Genomic DNA, 10670 nt, shown 5'->3' with positions numbered 1-10670 from the left:
TTTTCACAATAAACAATGCAATTTAAATGCATTTTTTGCTGTGAAAATGACAATGGTCCCAAAAATGTGTCAAAATTGTCCGAAGTGTCCGCCATAATGTCGCAGTCACGAAAAAAATCGCTGATCGCCGCCATTAGTAGTAAAAAAAATAAAAATGCAATAAAACTATCCCCTATTTTGTAAACGCTATAAATTTTGCGCAAACTAACCGATAAATGATTATTGCGATTTTTTTTTTACCAAAAATAGGTAGAAGAATACGTATCGGCCTAAACTGAGGGAAAAATGAGAGCTGCAGAGTTGGAGGTGTGTGTCTGTGTAAATTCAGGAAGTGAACAGGCAGCAGCTTCAGCTGCCCACAGTTAAAATGGATGCAGCCAGACTCAGTGGAGGGAGATGTGTGCAGTATAATTGGCAAGTACAGAATCACAGTATATATAAAAAATAATATGCAAAGTGGTTGGAGGGAAGCTTCAAAATGGCAAAGATGTTTTTATTACAAATGATGTGAGCAGACTGCCGTTCCTCTTTAAGCACATACAGGCGAGTGATACATCTATCCCAACAAGGTCACACACCTTTTCTCATTTGATAAACTGTCATACACAAAACAAAAAAACAATTAAATCATAAAAATAAATTCCAACCCCTAAAGTTATTGCATTTTCCCCATTTTTAGTAATGGGTACATTTATATGTTGGAACTGTAGCAGCAATTCAGTGACGGGCACTTGGGAAAAACTGTAAGCCTCAAAGTCACACAAAGCTTTGCTTGTTCGGCGCACTAAATCTCATCCTAATTCCACTGTGTCTCTTTTATCCTTCCATACAATCGCTCACAAAGAGGCACAGATTTCCACAACTTGGGAAATGTCACTGATTGGCCAATTCGCTGAGAAAGGTTGGATTTGCATCAAAAAGAGCCTTACAACTCATTGAAATTCCTCACATGTCCAAAACTGGGAGAGAAAAAGAAGTCTAAAGGAATTGAAGCGTATTTTACACATCCGCCACTTTCCCCGGTGCTGACACCTGTTCTTCACTAAACTGGCTCATAAACTCAAAGAAATACAAATGATCAGTAGCTGCAGAAGAATGATCTACAAGCCTAAAGCATTACAGTGAAGACCTCCGATTCTATTACAGGTAAAAATGGCTTTTGCTACAAAAATAACTTGGCTGAGGCTTTGTGTGAGTAATATTACAATATGCAGTTTAAAAGGAAAATTTATTGGAAGTAATACTTCTCAGAAAGTTATTTATATACATTGTATTGTTATACTGCAAATTCTGAACAGGGACAACAATATTAAGAGTACACTTCCATGTTTGCTATATATCGTATATATTGTAATTGTTCCTAGTACTAACCTTCCTTATAACTTCTTTAGCTATTAAATTGGAGGCTCACCCAAAAAGTTAATTTTTAACATTAGATTGAGGCTCATTTTGTCAAGGGGAATCGGGTGTTTTTTTTTTTAAATCGAAGCAGTACTTACCGTTTTAGAGATAGATCTTCTCCGCCGCTTCCGGGTATGGGCTGCAGGACTGGGCGTTCCTATTTGATTGTCGGGCTTCCGACGGTCGCATACATCGCGTCACGATTTTCCGAAAGTAGCCAAACGTCGGTGCGCAGGCGCCGTATAGAGCCGCACCGATGTTCGGCTTCTTTCGGCTACTCGTGACGCGATGTATGTTACCGTCGGAAGCCTGTCAATCAAATAGGAACGCCCAGTCCCGAAGACCATACCCGGAAGCGGCGGAGAATCTCTAAACGGTAAGTACTGCTTCGATTTAAAAAAAAACACCCGATTCCCCTTGACAAAATGAGCGTCAATCTAATGTTAAAAAATAAATGTCGGGTGAACTCCCGCTTTAACTATTCTGAATTATGATAAAATCAACTGCTACTGGTTTTCTAATTTAATATTTCTCAACAGTTTAAACTCATTTTTTCAGGCCCCTCTGTCACTGTTGCAGAATTTGCATGACATTCATTTTAATTGCCAAAACACACAGATGCCTGATAAGTGACCTGGATATTTAATCAGTTGTCTGATCTTTTATTTCAGATCCAACATTTGTTGACCGAAGAACATTTGGAAGATCTATTTGCAAACTGTGAGTACTGTTATAGGTGGATAGATCATTACAACAATACTGGTGTTTTTAAGGTAGTTGCTTATAGCAACTTATATTATGATGACCATAGGCTGCTTTCTATGTTAGCTCAACTCACTCCCTATAGTGTGTGTTTTATTGTGCACCTTTTGTGCATTGGAATATATGTCAATTCTTACATGGAATGCAGTGTCTGTAGACAGCTGGGGCTAAGGTTATCAATAGCCCTTATCAATAAGCATGATCAATAGTTTGAGTGCCTGCAAGATAAGTGATTTATGCAATTTTCCCTACTTCACATAATCCAATTTGTGAAAAAACATAAAAACAAAATTAATCTTAAAGGGGTTGTAAAAGTACAATTTTTTTTCCTAAATAGCTTCCTTTACCTCAGTGCAGTCCTCCTTCACTTACCTCATCCTTCCATTTTGCTTTTAAATGTCCTTATTTCTTCTGAGAAATCCTCACTTCCTGTTCTTCTGTCTGTAACTCCACACAGTAATGCAAGGCTTTCTCCCTGGTGTGGAGTGTCGTGCTCGCCCCCTCCCTTGGACTACTGGAGAGTAAGGACGCCCACTAACACACAGCTCCTTTCTCTATCTGCAATGTAGAGAGCGTCCTGAATCTCCTGTAATCAAGGGTGGGGGCGAGCACGACACTCCACACCAGGGAGAAAGACTCACATTACGGTGTGGAGTTACAGACAGAAGAACAGGAAGTGAGGATTTATCAGAAGGAATAAGGACATTGAATAGCAAAATTGAAGGATGAGGTAAGTGAAGGAGGACTGCACTAAGGTAAAGGAAGCTATTTAGGAAAAAAAAAAGTACCTTTACAACCCCTTTAATCTTGATGGGTTACATTTTTTTGTTTATGTATTGTAGTTGCATTATCAAAATTTATAGTAAACGGAACATATTGGAATTGAACTGCTACAAGAGGCTTACAAAGGATGATCTCAACAAGATCTATCTTGAGATGTACATAGAGAATAGTACTGCAGACAGACAACAATGCTGTACTATAAAATCAATAGGCATGCAAGAGAATATAAGTACAGTGGAACCTTGGATTACGAGCATAATCCGTTCCAGGAGAATGCTCGTAATCCAAAGTACTCGCATATCAAAGCGAGTTTCCCCATTGAACTCAATGTAAACGAAAATAATTTGTTCCGAATTGACTTCAATGGCATGCAATACCGCATGCGGCCAGAGGCGGGGGCTTGCTGGAGAGCCTTGTAAAGGATATAGGCCGTAAAGGGCCAAGGACACCTCGGCTGAGCTCTGAAAACCTCCACAATTTTCTGAATATTTCCGAACGGAGCTCAGAAAATCGCGAAAATACTCAGTTTCCGAGGTCTTGCGAGTTCAGCCGAGGTGTCCTCGGCCCTTTCCGAGTGTTTACGAGGCTCTCCGGTGCCCTCCCCGCCTTTGGCCAAACGCATCATTGCACACCGCTTTGGCTTGAATCCTGCTCGTTTTGCAAGTTGAGTCAGGTTTTTTTTAAATACAGTGCTCGTATTGCAAAACACTTGTTAACCGTGTTCCTTGCAATCTGAGGTTTCACTGTAGTTTCAATGTGGAAGCTGAATTCCGTTTACACATGGTACACCTTTCTTTCTTTCTTTCTTTCTCTCTCTCTCTCTCTCTCTCTCTCTCCCCCCTTGTTTTTATAGAAATAAATCTATCCTGATTTCTCCTCCTCCCCCTGCCATCTTTCATCTGCTGCAGGGGTGCAGGGGGGGGACTGCACAGGATCAGTTCCAGTAAATGCTGCCCCTCCTGTCTACTTTCCCCTTCCTTCCTGCTATATGTCATTTACCATACCCTTCTTTTTCTGAATGAACACAGTGAGTGATCAGTACTACTTTGGTTTGTGAATGAACAGGGAGACTGTGCACCTGAGGCTGCAGAGATGGAGATTGAGGATTGTGTCCTCAATCACATTCTCTGTGTCAAAAGTGAAACAGGGGTCTTTTAGACCCCTGATATTTCACCAAAGCCCCCCAACAGGGCTGTTAAAAAATATAAAAAATAAAATTGTTAAAAACAATAAAAAAATACAATTGTAAAACATAATACAAAAATAAAATAATAAAAACTACTGACACCGTCAACTGCCCTACTGAAACCGTCCACTTCCCTAGTGAAACCGTCCACTGCCCTACTGACACCATCCACTATTCTACTGACACCTACCTCTGCCCTGCTGACACTGTCCACTTCTCTACTAATACCGTCCACTGCCCCACTGACACCGTCATCTGCCCCACTGACACCGTCATCTGCCCCACTGACACCGTCATCTGCCCCACTGACACCGTCCACTGCCCCACTGACACCGTCCACTGCCCCACTGACACCGTCCACTGCCCCTCTGACACCGTCCACTGCCCCTCTGACACCGTCCACTGCCCTGCTGACACCGTCCACTGCCCCGCTGACACCATCCACTGTTCTACTGACACCTACCTCTGCCCTGCTGACACTGTCCACTTCTTTACTAATACCGCCCACTGCCCCACTGAAACCATCCACTGCTCTACTGATACCTTCCACTGCCCTACTGACACCATCCACTGTTCTACTAACACCATCCTCTGCCCTCCTGACACCAACCTCTGCCCTCCTTACACTGACCACTGCTCTACTGATACCATTCACTGCTCCACTGACACCGTCCACTGCTCTACTAATACCATCCTCTGCCCTCCTGACACCGACCACTGCTCTACTGATACAGTTCACTGCCCCACTGACACCGTCCACTGCTCTACTAATACCATCCTCTGCCCTCCTGACACCGACCACTGCTCTGATATCGTTCACTGCCCCACTGACACCGTCCACTGCTCTACTAATACCATCCTCTGCCCTCCTGACACCGACCACTGCTCTACTGATAGCGTTCTCTGCCCCACTGACACCTTTCACTGCTCTACTAACACCATCTTCTGCCCTACTGACACCAACCTCTGCCCCACTGATACTGTCCACTGCCATACTGACACTGTTCACACATCATCCACTGTCCTACTGACACTGTCCACTTAGGGTATGCTAAATTTATATTCTTACAGTGACATTTTTTTTAATATCGTTTTTCTTACTATTTAGTCAGGCATTGTTAGTTAATATATATTTTTTGTTAAAAAGGCACTGAAACCCAGTGATCTTTAATCTCTTTCATGTTGTTCAGGTAGATCTCTCATAGGTTACCTACCTCTGGTGCTTGCGGTGGTGGGCAACCTCTGAACTTTTAGTGAAGAACCAGTGAATACCAGTGGCCCCTATGGGGGTTGCGCTACACTTAGCATGTTGCATGTTCTGAATAAAGCTGAGCCAACTGGCTTCTAAAAAAATATCACTATAACAATATTGTGCATCTGCTGCTGTCAACTTCATAGATAACCGTGGTGTGTGTCTACTGTATTATTTGTTTCTATTTTGCTTTTGCACCAAGCCCAAAGGGGAACATAATTTAACAAATTTTAGTATTTAAAGTAATTGTGGAAAAAAGTTATAAAACTTTTTTTTTTTTTTTTGTGTTTGTTTCTTTCCTTTTTCAGTAGTTGCTTTTACAGTGGAAATTAAAAACCAAGTTTAAAGTCCATGGACATTCCCACTATTTCTGAACCACCACCCGCAGTCCACAATGTTAAATCTAAAGGTAAAAAACAATGCAGGGCAGTTTTTATTGTAGCTCTATTACACTTAATGTTTTTTAATGTGCTTTTGGCTCATTTTAGAAGAATTTTCTTTACCAGAAACCAACATGTTGTTGACAGGTTAGTATACTAAACAGTGGGAAACAAACATTCTTACCTCTAGAAGTTGTAGATAGCTGGACAAGACAGTGAATAAGGCAGGAGATATAGGCCCGGATTCACAAAGCACTTACGCCGACGTATCTCGAGATACGCCGCGTACGTGTAAATTAGCGCCATCGTATCTATGCGCCGGTTTCTGAAAGCAAGATACGCCTGAAAATAGGCTTCATCCGACCGACGTAACTTTCCTATGCTGGCGTATCGTGGGTGCATATTTACGCTGACCGCAAGTGGCGCTCCCATTGATTTCCTATTCACATATGCTAATGAGGGAGATACGTCGATTCACGAACGTACATGCGCCCGGCGCATTATATACGCGGTTTACGTAAGTCGTACGCCAGGCGTAAAGTTATTCCCCATATATGAGGCCCAACTCATGCAAACATATGGACCAGGGAACACAGTCGTCGTATTTTACGTAGTTTACGTAGTGAATAGGGATGGGTGTAGGTTACGTTCACGTTGTAGGCAGTGATCCATCGTATCTTAGGAAGTAGTTTCGACGTGATTCTGAGCATGCGCACTGGGTTGCGTCCACGGGACGGCACATGCGCCGTTCATTATATGTATTTGTCTTAAGCTCAGCCCATCATTTGCATGGGGTCACGCCTCATTAGCATGGCTCACGCCCACTTCCACTTACGACGACTTGCGCCGAGGGAACCCAGCGCAGATTTGGCAGCACTGGCTTTGTGAATCCAGTGCTTGCCTCTCTGCGCTACATCGGCGTAGCGTATATTAGATATGATACGCCTGAATAAATATGCGCTGATGTATGTGAATCCGGGCCATATTATATACCCTGATAGACTATAAGTGAAGTGGTAGAGAAATAAGGGAACTAGCCAAGAAAACTTTTACAGCCACTTATGCCTGCTGGTAATCACAGGCTTACAGTGAACTTAATCTAAATCGGTACGGCACTTGTCCACATTGCTTAGTCCCATTATTATTCTTAGTATAAGACACCTCTTAAGTGAAATACAGCATTGTTGTATTAAAAAGCAGCATTTGCATATGGACTAAGCAAACATGGCTGTCCCCATGTCGACATATTGTTACACATTGGGGGTTATTTACGAAAAGCAAATGCACTTTTCACTACAAGTGTAAACTACACTTGAAATTGCACTGAAAGTTATAGTGGACCATGAAGTTTTTTTTTCAAACCTGTTGTAAGCTGGATAATTTATTAAAACATGTATAACACAAGCATTGTACTTGGATTATCATATTCATTCAATAAAATACTTTGACAAGGAAATTGCACTGAAAGTGCACTTAGAAGTGCAGTCGCTGTAAATCTGAGGGGTAGATCTGAAATTAGGGGAAGCTCTGCTGATTTTATTATCCAATCATGTGCAAGCTAAAATGCTGTTTTTTATTTTCCTAGCATGTCCCCCTCGGATCTACAGCAACTGCACTTCCAAGTGCACGTTCAGTGCAAGTTTAAGTGCACTTTGCACTTGTAGTTTGTACTTGTAGTGCAATGTGGATTTGCCCTTAGTAAATAACCCCCATTTTACACAGAAATAAGGGGTGTAAAGTCTTTGTATTATAGGTACAAAGCCAAATAAGTTACACAATCTTTATAAACCGATATAATATTAATTATTATTATTATTATTATTATTATTATTAATAATAATAATAATAATAATAATAATAATAATAATAATAATAATAATAATAATAATAATAAATAATAATAATAAAAAATAATAATAAATATGTTATTTGTCTTTGCAGAGAAATTGTGGACAACTGTTGCTGATGGGTCAGTTGAGCTGCGAATTGACCTGTCCTGTCCACAGCCTCCAGTGACTGTGCATCAGACATTTATGGAGTGTCTTGATAAATACGGTGATTTGAATGCCCTTTCAAGTAAAAAGAATGGTGTCTGGGAACATGTAAGCTTTTTGGAGTATTATAAACTCTGTCGACAGGCTGCCAAAGGTTTCTTAAAGGTGAGGTTATTATTTTATCACTTCCAACTGAACCATATTTACTGAAAAGGAACTGGTGGTGGATATTCCTAAATTATTAAAAAGTACAGAAAAACTGTTATTTATATAAACAACTGATTAGTAATCTATGATGTATTATATACGGGAACCGTGTTCTGCCACTTGCGGTTGTCAATTATTATTCTGAATCGGCTGCAAAGGCTATGAATGTATTTTTCAGTAGCACATGGAGCTCATTGCCAAATCACCCCAAATCACCTTTCCAGATAGCTTACTCAGTCACAACTCACATGAAAGAAGATCTGGCGATGTTTATTCGTCGTATGATCCGTAGAATGCAAGTTACAACAGGTAAAAGAACGATTCTTCCATGCAGGTAGAAGAAACATACAGGTCACATGAATTACAGCATTAAAATGACTGATACAGAAAAGAGGGGGAGGAGACTGAGCAGCATGCAAACTAAGGAATGCCACAAGAGTCAAACTAGATAGGGATTAAAGAGACAGTACATAATAAAAATAATATCATGTAACATGACACTCCCCGCCTGAAATCTTTAGATTTCAAAGTCTATTACATATATAAAGATAAGTCCAACTTGAACCTGTAGGGGAAGAAACGTTAAAGGTAAAACTGGTGTGTAAACCATAGATACGAGATACCCGCAAACACAAGAAGGTATGCAGTAAATGAACAATGAAACATGACGTCCAAAAAACAGATGGCTTGAGTCCTGCAGTCTATCGTTTGTAATCGTGGGACTTCAACAGTAGCACAGTCAATAGTGATAGTGATATTCTCCCCGCCATAGCAGGTATAGCCGGTACTCCTGCCTAAGTCACTCATTATGACTTCAGCTATTTCCACTGCTAGCACAGCTGCACAAAGTTCAAGTCTGGGTATGGTATGTGCGGGTTTTGGTGTTAGCTTTGTCTTGCCTAGAACAAAGTTGCAGTGTATGTCTCCATTAACTCCTGAGGTCTTCAAATAGGCCACTGCAGCTATAGCTTCAACTGATGCATCTGAGAAAATATGGATTTCCCTCTGGACAGAGGCTGAGATGGAGACTGGGGCATAGCAACGTGGAATTTGGAGCTGTTCTAATGTCTTCAGAGAACCTCTCCATTTCTCCCATCTTTGTTGTTTCTCAATAGGTAACGGAGTGTCCCAATCTATGTTATCAGTAGTAAGCTGTCTTAATAACATCTTACCTTGGGTGGTGACTGGGGCTATAAATCCCAGTGGGTCGTAGATGCTGTTCACTACGGACAAGACTCCTCTCTTGGTGAAGGGTTTGTCACAGGTTGACACCTGGAAGGTGAATGTGTCTACTTTGATGTTCCACAGCAGACCTAGACTTCTCTGCATAGGGGGTGTGTCTGACCCAAGGTCAAGGTCTTTCACACTGGCAGCATAGTCCTCAGGGTGAAATGCATTCATTAGCTCTTGGCTGTTAGATATAATTTTGTGAAGTCTCAAGTTTGCTACAGCTAGCATCTCCTTTGTTCTGGTAAGAAGATTAATTGCTTCTTTAGCAGTAGGAAAGGATTTGAGCCCGTCATCTACGTAAAAGTTCCTTTCAACAAATTGACGAGCATCGGATCCATACTCAGCTTCTCCAAGCTGAGCTGTCTTTTTTAGTCCATAGATTGCTACAGCTGGGGAAGGGCTGTTCCCAAAGACATGTACCCTCATTCGGTAATCAATTACCTCTTTGTTGATGTCGTTGTCCTTGTGCCATAGAGACCTGAGGTAATTCCTGTTATCTTCCTTGACGATGAAGCAGTGGAACATTTGTTGAATGTCGGCCATCACCGCTACAGGTTCTTGACGAAAGCGAATTAGGACTCCAATGAGGTTGTTGTTCAAGTTGGGCCCTGTGAGGAGCATGTCGTTAAGTGAGAAGCCTTCATGTTGGGCACTGGAGTCAAAGACAACTCTGATTTGGTCTGGCTTTCGTGGGTGATACACACCGAAGGAAGGGAGGTACCAGCATTCTTCTCCTTCTTTCAATGGGGGTGCGGGTTCGGCATGACCCCTGTCAAAGATATTCTGTATGAAGTCCACAAAATGTCTTTCCATCTCTGGCTTCCTGCTTAAGGTACGCTTTAAGGAGGAGAATCTTTTGACTGCTTGATGTAGATTGTTTGGTAGCTTCTCTCTCGGGAGGCGAAAGGGTAGGGGTGCTACCCAGCTATTGGAATCTTCCTGAAAGAACTCATTGTCCATTACTTTAAGGAATTCTTTGTCTTCTGCCGAAGGAGCCAACTTGTCGTCTTCACTGCTTACGTTGAAAACTGTAGAACCAAAGCTGTCATCGTAGGTGCGGGAAAGGTTTGTGTTGCAATGTTGCAACTTGCAGCTAGTTACCTTCTCCTTTACCCAGTAGTGATGTGGGCATGGCTCAAAGTGAGTATTACGACCATTTGGCAATACATTTGTCTTGAATGAAGAAATGTTAGTAGGCCTTTTCATTTTGCCTATACAGACGTTGCCTATGATGACCCAGCCTAAGTCCAGGTACTGGGCGAATGGGGCCTCTGGAGGTCCGCTGACCTGCCTGTGTACCTTGTGGATCCTTAGAATATCTCTTCCCAGCAGAAGAAGGATTTTAGCATCTTTGTCAAGTGGTGGGATTTCACTGGCTATTGACCTTAGATGAGGGTGGTAGAAGGCAACTTCTGGTGTAGGTATTTCTTCTTTGTTGGCTGGTATCTGGTTACACTCTACAAGTGTAGGTAAGG

At 41.8% G+C, this 10670-nt stretch overlaps 1 protein-coding gene across 1 annotated transcript in view; it reads left to right on the top strand.

The window, feature by feature from the left end:
* Positions 1-848: 848 nt before the first annotated feature.
* Positions 849-10670, top strand: part of ACSBG1 (acyl-CoA synthetase bubblegum family member 1) — a 96322-nt gene continuing 86500 nt past the window's right edge. The window contains exons 1-4 of the mRNA XM_040343089.1: positions 849-1146; positions 2073-2121; positions 5693-5793; positions 7706-7923. Coding sequence (XP_040199023.1) covers positions 5736-5793; positions 7706-7923 — 276 coding nt within the window. The 5' untranslated portion in view covers positions 849-1146; positions 2073-2121; positions 5693-5735. The remainder of the gene's footprint in view (positions 1147-2072; positions 2122-5692; positions 5794-7705; positions 7924-10670) is intronic.

The sequence above is a fragment of the Rana temporaria genome, chromosome 3, assembly GCF_905171775.1.
Source record: "Rana temporaria chromosome 3, aRanTem1.1, whole genome shotgun sequence".
Classification (NCBI taxonomy): domain Eukaryota; kingdom Metazoa; phylum Chordata; class Amphibia; order Anura; family Ranidae; genus Rana; species Rana temporaria.
The sequence above is the reverse complement of the archived record's forward strand: the minus strand, read 5'-3'. Positions and strand labels throughout refer to the sequence as shown.